Consider the following 14,678-nt stretch of genomic DNA (forward strand, 5'->3'; position numbering starts at 1 on the left):
ATGGCAGCGCACTGTCTGAACGTCATGCGCATCAGGACTCTGTACCGGCTGGTCAGTAACGCGGTGAATGCGAGGGGCAGAACCGGCTTCGAATGGACCGGAGTGAGCGGGTACAGGAGCAGAACCGGAACCGCTCATCCCCAAAACCAGCCCGCTTCAGATACCAACACAGGTAACCTCATTCAGGACGGCAGTACATACTAGTAACCTAACAGCACGGCTCTGTCTCAAATCACTCGCTGTAGTGCACTAGGTAGTGTGTGGAAACTAACACGGCTGTCTCACTTCACTATCTGAAGAGCACTAGATAGTGTGTGGGAACTAACACGGCTCTGTGCCAAATCACTCAGTGTAGTGCACTTGATAGTGTGTTGAATCTAGCAAGGCTCCGTCTCAATTCACTCAATGTAGTGCACTTGATAGTGTGTTGGCTCCGTCTCAATTCACTGACTAGTGTACTAGATTGTGTGTGGAAACTAACCCAACTTTGTCCCAAATCACTCGCTGTAGTTCACTGTATATTGTGTGTCATATAGCACGGCAATGTCTCAATTCACTCTCTGTAGGGCACTAGATAGTGTGTAGAGTATAGCAAGGCTGTGTCTCACTTCACTAGCTGTAGTTTACTTTACAGTGTGTAGAAACTGGCACGGCTCTGTCTCAATTCACTAGCTGTAGGGCACCAGATAAAGTTTGGAAGTTAGCACGGCTCTCTCAGTTTACTAGCTGTAGTTCACTAGATAGAGTGTGGAATCTAGCAAGGCTGTGTCTCACTTCACTACATTTACATTTTTAGCATTTAGTAGACGCTTTTATCCAAAGCGACTTACAGTTATACAGTCTAAGCAATTGAGGGTCAAGGGCCTTGCTCTAGGGCCCAACAGTGGCAACCTGGCAGTGTTGGGGTTTGAACTAGCAACCTTCTGCTTACTAGTCCAGTGCCCTAACCGATAGGCTACAACTGCCCACTAGCTGTAGTGCACTTTACAGTGTGTGGAAACCAGCATGGCTCTGTCTCAATTTAGTAGAAAGTGTGAAAACTGTACATACAGTTTAATACAGCTTGTGTTTTTCAGTATTACTCCTGTTGATCTTTTAAATGCACTGTATAGTGTGTGAAAATCTTAATTTATCTTCCCATAGTAGGGCACCAGGTGGAAAGAGCTCAAGGTCATGGTTAGAGGTCACAGTATCTCCAGAGCTCATAGCTTTACTATAAAACAGCATGTGGTGGCAAATGAACACATTTATCTAATACAGACTGCATTTGAGATGTTACTGTGTGTTGGTGCTGCCCAGCCCCAGTGACCCAGGTTCAGTGTTCTCTGGGTTTACCTACCAGAACAGGGCGGCACGGTGGCTAAGTGGGTAGCACTGTCGCCTCACAGCAAGAAGGTCCTGGGTTCGATCCCCAGGTGAAGTGGTCCGGGTCCTTTCTGTGTGGAGTTTGCATGTTCTCCCCGTGTCCTCGTGGGTTTCCTCCGGGTGCTCCGGTTTCCTCCAACAGTCCAAAGACGTGCAAGTGAGGTGAATTGGAGATACTAAATTGTCCACGACTGTGTTGGATATAACCTTGTGAACTGATGAATCTTGTGTAATGAGTAACTACCGTTCCTGTCATGAATGTAACCAAAGTGTAACGTTACAATCCTAATAAACAAACCTACCAGAACATGCCATTAGGTAGATTTAAATTGCCTCATTGTGTGACTGAGTGAGAACAAATAAATGAGTGACTCCATACAGAAAGCATTCAGAGATCAGGTTGGAACCCGAGGTTTGGAGCTGGAAGCCACCACTACTGTCCTCTGTGCCACTTTAATATAGTAATGATAATAATAAAGTGGCACAGCTGGTGTTTTGGTATGTTCTTTCTATGTCTGTGGGTTCTTTGTTTATAAATAGCCCCTGGGTTTGGCTGAAAACTATGGAAGTGAGCAAGTTCCTAATTCATTAGCTGTAGTTCACTCGTGTGTGTGTGTGTGTGTGTGTGTGGGTGTGTGTGTGGGTGTGTGTGTGGGTGTGTGTGTGGGTGTGTGTGTGTGTGTGGGTGTGTGTGTGGGTGTGTGTGGGGAGAAACTAGCCAGGATCTGTCCAAATTCACTAGCTGTGAATTTTTCTCATTTTACTTTACAGTGTGTAGATAGATTAATGGCTCTGTCTCAGTTCACTAGCTGTAGGGCACCAGATAAAGTTTGAAAGTTAGCATGGCTCTGTCTCACTTTACTTGCTGTAGTGCACTATATAGTGTGTGGAATCTAGCAAGTCCGTGTCTCACTTCACTAGCTGTAGTGCACTAGATAGTGTGTGAAAACCAGCATGGCTCTGTCTCAATTCACTCGTTATAGTTTACTGGATAGTGTGTGGAATCTAGCAAGGCTGTGTCTCACGTCACTAGCTGTAGTGCACTTGATAGTGTGTGGAAACAAGCAAGGCTCTGTACCAGTTTACTATTTGCTGTGTATTAGACAGTGTGTGGAATCTAGCAAGGTTGTGTCTCAGTTTACTAGATAGTGTGGAAACTGTACATACAGTTTAATACAGCTTGTGTTTCTCAGTATTGGTACTGTTGATCTTTTAAATGCACTATATAGTGCCCCCTTAATAGTAGGGCACTTCATAGTAGGGCACTTGGTGGAAAGAGCTTAAGGTCATGGTTAGAGGTCATGGTATCTCCAGAGCTCATAGCTTTACTATAAAACAGCATGTGGTGACAACTAAACACATGTAGTTTACTTTACAGTGTGTAGATACTGGAATGGCTCTGTCTTAATTTACTAGCTGTAGGGCACCAGATTAAGTTTGAAAGTTTTACTAGCTGTAGTTTACTAGATAGTGTGTGAAAATGAGCCCGGCTCTGTCCCAATTGTTTTTATTATTGTTGTTATGATCATTATTATGGTGGCACAGCTGGTAGTTTGGTATGTTCTCTCAATGTTTGGGTGGTTTACCTGTGTATACTTTTTCTCTAAAAACAAAAAAAATGACATTTAAATCATTTTTAAATTATCATTTTTTAAATTTATAGTAATAGGTAAAAATAATTTGAATGACACCTAGTAAGTTTGAAAGCAGATCCAGTCACATGACTCAATTTTCCTCTGTTTTTAATCACCAGATCAGCCAGACCTGCTTACCGAGTTCCCTGAACCGAAGAGTCTCCTGTACTCGGCTCTGTCCAGATCGCTGGGACTGTCCGACATGTCTCGTTACATCCAGTACAGCTGTACAGACGGAGAGGTCAAGGTACAGTGTGGATCAGTTTATTGATTTAATTATTATTAAAATCATGAACGACAGAACTGTTACACATTAGAACCTAAACGCTAAAGCTGCTCTGTGTCAGTGTGGAGTCTGACTGCGTGTTCAGCTCTGCTCATGTGAATCTGTGTGTAAAGGCACAGTGGGAAAACACCCTAGCCCACCAGAGCTGACATCTCAAGCTTGTGAGTTCGAATCTCATCTCTGATAACGGCCTGCCGGGCACCTAAACAGCCAACGATTGGTCGTCCTCTGCTGGCTGATACATGGTGCCTGCACAGAGGCGGTGGATAATGGTGCGTGGCTCTCTGTGCGTGATACAGATCTCCATATGAACCCGCTTGAGGCAGGTGGAGGGGGCGCGTGTCAGTTATATGGCCCTCCTCGGTCAGAAGTGAGTTCTTTTTTTATCTCTGCCCTGCTTGAGGAGAGCCGTGACAAGCACACGCCCCCTCCGTTCAGTACCCGACTGCATCTTTTTACCTGCTCGAGGCGAGTTCATATGTGGATCAGGTTTGTGTACGGAGAGCCACACCCTGATCAACGTATTATTCCTCGACTCTGTGCAGGCAGCATCAATCAGCCAGCAGAGGTCATAATCGCGTCAGTTATGAGGAATCTCTGTTCGACTCCCACCCTGTATGAACAACAGCCAATTGTTGTTCGTGTTGGCGCCCAGCCTGCCAGTGGCAGAGCTGAGACTCGAAACGACGAGTTTGAAATGTCAGCTCTGGTTTGCTAGCGTGTTTTACCGCTGCGCCACTTGAGCGCCTGCTGCTCCCACATTAAAGGGTCAAAACAGCAAATCATTCTGGTCCGAATATCTGAGGATGAAGCCCTTCCTGTCGCAGCCCTCCTTATTGCCACTTCCAAAGTTGGATAAAATGAGAGCGCACTGACAAGTCACCTCCTTCAGGCTTAGCCAGTCTGTGTAGACACCCAATGGGCCGATAGCACCATCGAGATTCAAACCCCACATCTCAGTGATTGAGGGCTAGCATATTTTACCACTGCAGCACCCGACCACCCTAATCTGAGAGGGAACTGAACAAAAAATCTTGCCTGGTGAACACAGTCAGATTTGTAATCAGTGTCACATCAATGTAAACAAATAAAATGCTCAGATTTTTATTGAATTATATTGGGCGTTTGTTGTTGCTGTTATGTCAGAGGGCGAAGGTAACTCTACACTGGCCTGAGAAGATCGAAATGGAGGGGTTCGGCTCTCGAAAAATGGAGGCGGAAAGACGTGCTGCAGCTGCTGCCTGCCACAGGTTGAAAGTAAGTGATGAGCTTATGACACCTTATAAAATACTTTGGGGGGGGGGGGGGTCTTGAGAACACTGCGTATATAATTATTAGAGCTGCATTAATCAGAAATGTTATGGTCAATTTTTATTACTGACAAATTAGCTGGGGGTCATCTGTATTTTGTATTCTGTTCTACTTTTGTCTCCCACTTGCGTTGTATCCATTTCCCAGTTTTGCCTCTACTGCTGCAGGCCCCTGCCCTGATCGAGAAAGGCCATACACAACACTGATCCCCGTCTCTGTGCAGTTACCATCGACCAGCCTGCAGAGGCTGCAATTGCAGCAGTAGTGAGGAAACCCTTTGTCCCACCCTCTCTCAGACACAGCCAATCATGTCTGTGTAGATGCCCGGCTGGCCGATAACAAAGCTGTGATTCGAATTTGAGAGCGTGAGATCTTAGCAGTCGTTTATCTCCCAATCTATTCATTTCCACTTCCCGATTGTGAATCCACTGCTGCTCGCTCAATTCCGACCTGATCAAGCATCACCCCCCCAACACGTGTCCACTCTGTGGCCACTTCTTATAACCTGGCAGTGTTTGGTTGAGCGAGTAAGGAAGCGAGCAAGTTAGTGAGGGAGCGAGTGAGTGAGGGAGCGAGTGAGGGAGCGAGCGAGTTAGTGAGTGAGGGAGCGAGTGAGTGAGGGAGCGAGTGAGGGAGCGAGCGAGTTAGTGAGGGAGCGAGTTAGTGAGGGAGCGAGTGAGTGAGGGAGCGAGTGAGTGAGGGAGCGAGTGAGGGAGCGAGCGAGTTAGTGAGGGAGCGAGCGAGTTAGTGAGGGAGCGAGCGAATGAGCAAGTAAGGTAGTGAAGAAGCGAATGAGTGAGTGAGGGACCAAGCGAGTGAGGGAGAGCATGAGTGAGTAAGTGAGTTAGTGAGGGAGTGAGTGAGCCAGTGAATGTGAGCGAGTGAGCGAGGGAGCAAGCGAGTGAATGAGCGAGTGTTGGAGCGAGTAAGGGACCGAGTGAGTGAGGGAGCGAGTGAGTAAATGAGTGACCGAGTGAGTGACCGAGTGAGTGACCGAGTGACCGAGTGAGTGACCGAGTGAGTGAGTGAGTGAGTGAGTGAGTGAGTGAGTGAGTGAGTGAGTGAGTGAGTGAGTGAGCGAGCGAGCGAGCAAGTGAACGAATGAGCGAGTAAATCAGTGAGCCAGAGAGTGAGCCAGAGAGTAAATGAGTGAGAGAGTAAATGAGTGAGAGAGTAAATGAGTGAGAGAGTAAATGAGTGAGAGAGTAAATGAGTGAGAGAGTAAATGAGTGAGAGAGTAAATGAGTGAGAGAGTAAATGAGTGAGAGAGTAAATAAGCGAGAGAGTGAATGAGTGAGCGAGCCAGTGAATGAGCCAGTGAATGTGAGGGAGCGAGTGAATGAGCGAGAATGAAAGCATTGCACATCAGTTTGCATTTCTTAGTCACATGACTGCATGTTTTGTGTGCTTAGGAACTGGGAGTTCTGGGTCCGAGGAATCAGCTGCCCAGTCGGAGATTAGCCAGGCAGCCTGGATGGAGAAGTGCAGAGGAAGACCTGTTTGTGGGTGAAAGAACAGAACCACAGCGAACCCTGAGCAGGATAAGCGGAGCTGCAGGAAATTCAGGGTGGGTCACACGTTCATTCCTGATTCAGAGCTTCATGTTTCCAACTTGACAATCCTGGTATATTCATGATTTCTTATGCCAAGTTCACACTACACGACTTTCCAAGTCGTCAGGTCGCTGTACAGTTCACACTACATGACTGGATCTCTTGTAATCGGGAGTCTTTCAAGTCGACTGATCGGTGATAGGGGGTTTCACACTACACCATCTATCACCAACTGGAATCACAGGCGAGCTTCTCTGGTCTCCCAAACTACGTTTTGTCATGAAAACACACGCGAGATGTGACGAGGGGTTTAATGATACCACGTCCAAAAATGCACATCAACAAGTAGCGAGAGATCAAAGTTTGTGCGCTGATGTGCAGCGTAAAATCAAAGAGAAAAAATAAATGAATCTGAGTGGATTTGGCTACATGACCAGCAGGGATTGTTCTATAGTGAGTTGGAGGTTAATAAATATTTTTTGCAATGCAGCGTGGGTGTTTTGTAGAGAACGATAAGGTCAGAAATACTGTAAAGCTTGTGTGTGTGCTGATGTATTCTGATATAAACTATATTATGCCCCTGTCCCACCTTTTTGGCACTTTGAGATTTGCTTCAAATGTAAAGTGCATTACAAATATAATGTATTATTATTTTTATTATTTTTTTATTTTTTTTTATGCATTTTCTCCCCTTTGTCTCCCTTTTTTGTAGTGCGTCCAATTGCCCGATTGCATCATGCTTTCTCTCCACCAATGCCGAGCTCTACTCTGATTGAGGAGAACGAAGCTAACCCACGCCCCCTCCGACACGTGGGCAGCATGCCGTATGCATCTTGTCACCTACACTTTGACGAGTGCAGTGCAGGCTAGCATTGTGTATGCAGAGACACACCCTGAGAGCACTCTTTTCTCATCTCTGTGTAGGCGCCTCTAATCAGCCGGCAGAGGTCGTAATTGCACAAGTCATGAGAGAAAGACTTAGTCCCGCCCATCTGAACAACAGGCCAATCGTTGTTCATGTGGCCGCACAGCCTCAGCCGGCAGGCAGAGCTGAGATTCGATACGATGTATTCGAGATCCCAGCTCTGGTTCCAGTGTGTGTTTTTACCGCTGCGCCAACCGAGCGGCATAATGTATTATTATTAATGTATTTTTACAACTCCTCCCCTGCGTTTCCCCTCACCCCGTATCTTGCGTTGGCTCATTGGCTGTTCGACATAGCACTCATTGCCAGTCGGGCAACTCAGATCCAGATATTTGACAAGCTAGAAATCTCGATTCGCTCGGATTGAGTTGTTGAGTAGTTCTCACACAGCGATTGAGAGCTGAGTTTTGATCGCCGAGTTGCTCCCGAGCCGGCAAACCTAGTGCAGACCGGTCGGCGAGTGAAAATCAGGGCAAAAATCGTGTAGTGTGAACTAGGTATAACCAGTTTGTGCCAAACTTCAAGAGGGAATTGCCAATCTGTTCGAAAAGAACAATTCTCAACCCAAGATTGTTAAAAATGTAGGTCTTTCACCTCCTATTATACATAATAGTGTAAAAAGATGTAAAAAAAAACATGGAGAAACCACTGCTGAATATGCTTCAAGCTTTCATACAGCATTTAATAATAAAGCGTTGTGGTACTGTGATGAATACAGCCACATGGGCTCAGGAGTTCTGCGTCTCTGTTGGTCCCCATAGTTCCTTCACACCACATACACTATATAGACAAAAGTTTTGGGATGCCCCTTCTAATTATTAAAATGTATGTGTTTCAGCCATGACAATTGCTAACAGGTGTAATAAAAACAGTTTTAAGGAAAATGTGCTTCCAACTTTGTAGCAACAGTTTAGGGAAGGCCCTTTCCTCTTCAAGCAAGCTCTATAAAGAGATGAAGAAGAGAAACTCAAGTGTCCTGACCCTGACCTCAGAGCCCTGACCTCGGCCCCACTGAACAGCTCTGGAATGAACTGGAACATCAAATGCTAGTTTGATCAAATGGGCACAAATTCCCACAGACATACTTCAAGATCTTGTGAGAAGCCTTCTCAGAGGGTTGGCTGTTATTATTATATTATTATAGCTGAAAAGATCACATAGAGGTCACTGTTTTAATACCATTTGTTTTTGAAATGGGGCATCCAACAAGCTCATGGTCAGGTGTCCAAATACTTTTAGCCATATAGTGTACGGCAGACCATATTCTTCTGGGCCGTCATGCTGGAACAGGGAATGAACTCTATCCAGATGTTGGCAAAAAGTTAAAAGCATGTTATTTATTATATAAGGGGTGTTTGTGCTGTTTGCCATTAGTGTATATTTAATTCAACTGATTTGAACCACAAAGTGTGTGTGGTTGAATTTTGTTGACTTTGTAATTGTGTGTTTGTGTGTTAATCGGGGTGTCAGGTGTAGAGTGGTGAAAGAGGATCCGACGGTTTCAGAAGCACTCGCCATCTTCTCAAAGCCCAAAGCACTTCTGGCCAGGATTCTTCAAGTTGCTACGTCGTCTTCTACTATCAAAGTAATTCTGTCACTGCACATCATTCAGAACTACTTATAAACACAAGATATATATACACTGATCAGTCATAATATTAAAACCACCTCCTTGTTTCTACACTCTCTGTCCATTTTATCAGCTCCACTTACCATATAGAAGCACTTTGTAGTTCTACAATTACTGACTGTAGTCCATCTGTTTCTCTGCATGCTTTGTTAGCCCTTTTTCACCCTCTTCTTCAATGGTCAGGACCCCCACAGGACCACCACAGAGCAGGTATTATTTAGGTGGTGGATCATTCTCAGCACTGCAGTGACACTGACATGGTGGTGGTGTGTTAGTGTGTGTTGTGCTGGTATGAGTGGATCAGACGCAGCAGCGCTGATGGAGTTTTTAAACACCTCACTGTCACTGCTGGACTGAAAATAGTCCACCAACCAAAAACATCCAGCCAACAGTGCCCCGTGGGAAGCGTCCTGTGACCAATGATGAAGGTCTAGAAGATGACCGACTCAAACAGCAGCAATAGATGAGCGATCGTCTCTGACCTTACATCTACAAGGAGTGTCTAATAGAGTGGACAGTGAGTGGACGATATTTAAAAACTCCAGCAGCGCTGCTGTGTCTGATCCACTCATACCAGCACAACACACACTAACACACCACCACCATGTCAGTGTCACTGCAGTGCTGAGAATGATCCACCACCTAAATAATACCTGCTCTGTGGGGGTCCTGACCATTGAAGAACAGGGTGAAAGGGGGCTAACAAAGCATGCAGAGAAACAGATGGACTACAGTCAGTAATTGTAGAACTACAAAGTGCTTCTATATGGTAAGTGGAGCTGATAAAATGGACAGTGAGTGTAGAAACGATGAGGTGGTTTTAATGTTATGGCTGATCAGTGTATATATGTAAACAAGAGCGCTCAGTAAACGGTAAGGTACACCTAGCTCACTACCACTGGGATTCAGGGTTTGAATCGCCACCTGTGCTATCGTTTAAATGAAAGGGAACTGGGTCAGATTTTCCTCTAAATGAGATTGCAACACTGCTGTTTGCGTTAGTTTGCTATTTAAAGCCATGTTGCTATTCTAGCACGTAGCTAGGTCATTGAATAGTCACTTCCTTGTCTGTCATTCATTAGACGATGGCGCAGTACAAGACGGTTGGAGGGAAGGTAAAGGAGTGCGAGCTCACACTGCTCTGGCCGGAAGAGATGAGCTTCAACGCTTGCGGCCGCCGCCGACTGGAGGCCGAAACCCGAGCGGCGGCACTGGCCTGCCTCAAACTCAAGGTGAGTCCACTACAGGGTTAAAACGTTTTCTTCAGGCCGCTCAGGTGGCGCAGCGGTCAAAACACACAAAAACACAGGCTGGAACCAGAGCTGGATCTCGAACATTTTGTATCGAATCTCAGCTCTGCCTATCGACTAAGGCTGAGTGGCCACATGAACAACGATTGGCCTGTTGTTCAGATATGGGCGGGACTAAGCCGGATGGGGTCTCTCTCTCTCTCTCATAACTAATGCAATTACGACCTCTGCTGGTTGATTGATGGCGCCTGCACAGAGATGGGAAAAGAGTGCTGTCAGGGTGTGTCTCTCCGTACACAACGCTGAGCTGCACTGCACTCGTCAAAGTGTAGGTGATGAGGTTAGCTTCGTTCTCCTCGATCAGAGCGGGGATCGGCATTGGTGGAGAGGAAGCATGATGCAATCGGTCTTCTTCAACTGATTTTGACGTGGAAAAAGTAATTGCCCCCTTTCCTGATACTTTGATATTGTGTATTTGCCACTCTGAATGATTTCAGATTGATAAACGAAACATCTTCCACAGAGAGAACTTGAGACGCACTTTCTGCACCTAGATATGGTCATGCTGGATCAGAAAAGGGCCTTCCCTAAACTGTTTTACATTGGGCTAATATAGCTTATTTGATGTAATTTAATTTATACAGCAGGCCATTGTGGCACAGTGGTCAATTACTTTAGCCCACCACCTCTACTCCTACCCACCATCCAGATTCAAATCCTAGTGGTGCTATCGACTGGCCTGGCACCTACACAGACACGATTGACTGTACAATGAATGTATACACTTATTGGGGACAGTGGTGGCCTAGTGGCAAAAAGATACCTGGTCTGACTTTCCCTTTCTCAAATACAGCCAACTGTATTTGTTTGGACACCCGGCCAGGTCACGATCTGAGAGAGAGAACACGTTACCACCACTCATGCGCCACAAAAATACAAATTTATTGCAAGTACTTCAAAATATTTTGTGTTACTACGATGTGTTTAGGAGCTGGGGCTGCTGGACGAGCAGAATGAACCTCTTACCCATGCTAAGTACCACAGGGAGCAGGTGAGGGAGGCAGGAGAGCGTGAGAGGAGACCCTGCCGTGTGGACATCCCTGAAGAACTGGAGCTCAGGATTAAAGATTATTTAACTCGGGTAGGTTTTCTAACGGCTTAATAATCTTTGATTAAACAATAAACTCAGATTAACCCAAAAATATTTTTTTAAATCATTCAGCCACAAAACATACAGTTGTGAAATTACTGACCCCACCGCCCCAAAATGATGTGAAACACGATTTACAAGCGTATGTGAACTTTTGACTTTCATTGAAGACATTTCCCTTTCACTATAACAAATCCACTGCTGCCTGCAGCACTCGACGTTATCGGAAAGAAATCATAGTCTAGAACTCACCCCCTTGTACACCTGAATTCTCAAATTCTCACAGAGAGCCTAGGGATGCATTCACACGAGAAGCGGTTTAGTTGGCGCAAACTGCCGCTTTGTACAGTGCTCGGTTTGAGCGGTGCGGTAAGACGTCATCAAGTGTGAATAAGAGACGAATCTGCATTTGTGTGGAATAACCGTCCAATCCATTCTGAAAGCTCCACATGTTCATCTGTATCTCCCTCACTGTTTCACTTTTAAACTTGTGTTACAGCTCGAGGAGAAATTGTGAGAATCAGCTTTTCCGAGAGTCTAAAATGCTTATCGTAAAAAAATAAATTAATTAAAAAGCCTAACGTGATTTAATGTATTAAAAGAACAACATAGGAACATAAATGTCTCTTAATTATTACTGCTCATAAGTTCTCTCCACTAATGAAATTCCCCACTCGTTGTTTTAATACAATAAGTCACGTTAAGCATTGTTCGTCAGCTGCAAACTAGGTCAAAGTTCAGTCAGGTGAATTAAGAGCACAGTGGCAAGTGCAAAAATCATGCAGCAAAAGAATGCTTAGCGTATGTTGACTTGACTATTAAGTGTTCTTAGCGTCAAGCTAAGCAGCACCACCACACTCCGTAGGAAACAACGACGGCAGAGCCGGCACAAAAGAGTCTTATGGAGAGTCACACTATACTCCACGTGTCCCTCCACTTCTTGTGCTGCCACTATAATCATACAGCAGGAGCTGCTGTTACAGTGATAATGAGGAGAACCCTAACCGACCTTCCTTCCTTTCCCTGTCTGTTGATTGCTCTGCATGGCTGGTAGCTCAGCTGAAGCTCGAACTCTCGGCGGTGGCTGCCTAGTGTATCGGGCTGCTGTGCCACCCTAGCGCCACGTTTTCCTGACCATTAGAAACTTAGAAAGTGCCGAGAAAATAACTCCTTCAGAGTCAAAAGAGCCTTTGTGAGTTCAGGCACTGATGTTAGATGAGAGCACTGATGCCTGGCTTGCCATTGACATTCCGATTCATCCCAAAGGTGTTTAATAAGCTTGATGTCAGGGCTCTTTACAGGCCACTGCAATTTCTTCACATCAAAGTCGTCAAACCATCTCCTCATGGACCTTGTTTTGTGCACAGGGAGACAGTCGTGCTGGAACAGGAAGGGCCTTCCCCGATCTTCTTAAAAATGGCCATTCGGGCAGCACTGTGGCTCGGTGGGTAGCACTTGCCTCACAGCACGAAGGTCCTGGGGTTTGATTCCCAGGTGGAGCGGTCTGGGTCCTTTCTGTGTGGAGTTTGCATGTTCTCCCCATGTCTGTGTGGGTTTCCTCCAGGAGCTCTGGTTTCCTCCCACAGAACAAAGTGTGTAAAACATGACTGGGGTCTAACTGAAGTTCTGCGACCAGTTTTAAAGTGCTCTGTATGCCAGTTTAGTGCATCATTTCTGTTTCTCGTGGTCAGTATCCAGTGGAGGAGGAGGTTCAGAAGCTGTGGGACGCTGAGGAGGAACGAGCCGAGTGGCACCGATCCTCCTTTAACGAGGACGACGAAGCCGACGATGACGACGATCCCGTCCTCGATGCCATCACCGGTAAACCGTACCGCAGCTTGAGCCCGGACGAGGCCGAGCTCTTGAACGATAAGCTGACGAGGCAGTGGGAACGGGCCGGGCCGCGTCGAGGGGCGGAGCTTCCGGTGGACTCTCATCGGGAGCGGTTGGTGGACGCGGTGGAGGCGTCCCGGGTGGTGGTGGTGGCCGGAGAGACGGGCTGCGGGAAGACCACGCGGATCCCGCGCTTCCTGCTGGAGGAGCGAGTGAAGGCCGCAGCCGGGGCCCGCTGCAACATACTGGTCACACAGCCGCGCAGGATCAGCGCAGTCTCCGTGTCCGAGCGCGTCGCCCAGGAGATGGGCCCCGCCCTGCGCCGCAGCATCGGGTACCAGGTATGACGGATTTTATAAGAGCTTGAAGTGAATTTGGTGTAAACTTTGAGGGTGGGTCGGTGGGTAGCACATTATCTCATTCTCTTTGCAGGTTCGTTTGGAGTCTCGCCCCCCGGAGTCCAGCGGAGGGTCGCTCCTCTTCCTCACGGTGGGCGTCCTGCTGAGGAAGCTTCAGTCAAACCCGTTTCTGCGTGGCGTGAGTCACGTGTTGGTGGATGAGGTGCACGAGCGTGACGTGAACACAGACGTGCTCCTGGCTCTGCTGCGCCGCGCCCTCACCCAAAATCCTGATCTACGCGTGGTGCTCATGAGTGCCAGCGGGGACACGCAGCGCCTCGCTAACTACTTCGACCGCTGCCCCGTGGTGCAGATACCCGGCTTCATGCACCCAGTCAGACAGAGGTACCTCGAGGACGTGCTGAGGGAGATGGGTCGACCCGCAGAGGTGGCGCACAGACGGGTGAGGAAAGTAGACGGATGCGCTGTAGGGTCAAAAGTATGTGGACGGTCCCACTCCCATTGCTTTTAACTTTGGGACAAAGGTTTGGGGAAGGACCTTTTTTGTTCTGTGTGCACATTTGGCTTGAACTCCAGAACCCTGGTTACAACCACATTAAAATAAACCTTTGGGATGAATCGGAACATCAACTGCCGTGTCTGACCTCACAAAATGCTTTATTATGACTAAATGGGCCCAAATTCCAGCAGATACTCTAAAATCTTGTAAATAGCCTTGGGTTGAGGTTCATTCTAGCTGCAAGGTATATAAACCCTTGGATTCGGAATGTATGTCCATAGTGAGGTGTCCACAAACTTTTGGCCATACAGTGTATATAGTGGAAGAAAAAGTATGTGAACCTTTGTACAAACAATTCTGTCATCGATTCACACATGATGTGCAAGATGCTTGTTATGTCTATGTTGTTTATTATTTTATGTTTTATCACTTCTTTATTCTGATCAGGGTCGCTGTGGGTCCTGGTTCTCCGGTATTAATTGGCCCAATACAGTAACGGACCCCAGACAGGACGCCAATCTTGGGACACAGCCAATCGGTCCGCATGTAGATGCCCGACCGGCCGACACCACCTCTAGGGATTCGATTTGATGGCTCTGTGGTTAGAACTGTCGCCTCACAGGAAGAAGGTCCTGGGTTCGATCCCCAGGTGGGGCGGTCCGGGTCATTTCTTTGTGGAGTTTGCCTGTTCTCCCCGTGTCCGCGTGGGTTTCCTCCGGGTGCTCCGGTTTCCTCCCCACAGTACAAAAACATGCAAGTGAGCTGAATTGGAGATACAAAATTGTCCATGACTGAACTGATGAATCATGGGTAACCAGTAACTACCTGTCCTGTCATGAATGGAACAAAAGTGGGTAAAACATGACGTTAAAATCCTAATTAA

General features: G+C 46.8%; 1 protein-coding gene across 1 annotated transcript in view; it reads left to right on the plus strand.

Annotated features, from left to right (window-relative positions):
• dhx30 (DEAH (Asp-Glu-Ala-His) box helicase 30) overlaps positions 1–14,678 on the plus strand; it is a 27,715-nt gene continuing 13,037 nt past the window's right edge. Inside the window, exons 1-9 of the mRNA XM_062994409.1 lie at positions 1–172; positions 3,119–3,246; positions 4,432–4,542; positions 6,009–6,163; positions 8,551–8,659; positions 9,787–9,936; positions 10,943–11,095; positions 12,796–13,278; positions 13,370–13,747. Coding sequence (XP_062850479.1) covers positions 1–172; positions 3,119–3,246; positions 4,432–4,542; positions 6,009–6,163; positions 8,551–8,659; positions 9,787–9,936; positions 10,943–11,095; positions 12,796–13,278; positions 13,370–13,747 — 1,839 coding nt within the window. The remainder of the gene's footprint in view (positions 173–3,118; positions 3,247–4,431; positions 4,543–6,008; positions 6,164–8,550; positions 8,660–9,786; positions 9,937–10,942; positions 11,096–12,795; positions 13,279–13,369; positions 13,748–14,678) is intronic.

The sequence above is a fragment of the Trichomycterus rosablanca genome, chromosome 4 (assembly GCF_030014385.1).
Source record: "Trichomycterus rosablanca isolate fTriRos1 chromosome 4, fTriRos1.hap1, whole genome shotgun sequence".
Lineage (NCBI taxonomy): Eukaryota > Metazoa > Chordata > Actinopteri > Siluriformes > Trichomycteridae > Trichomycterus > Trichomycterus rosablanca.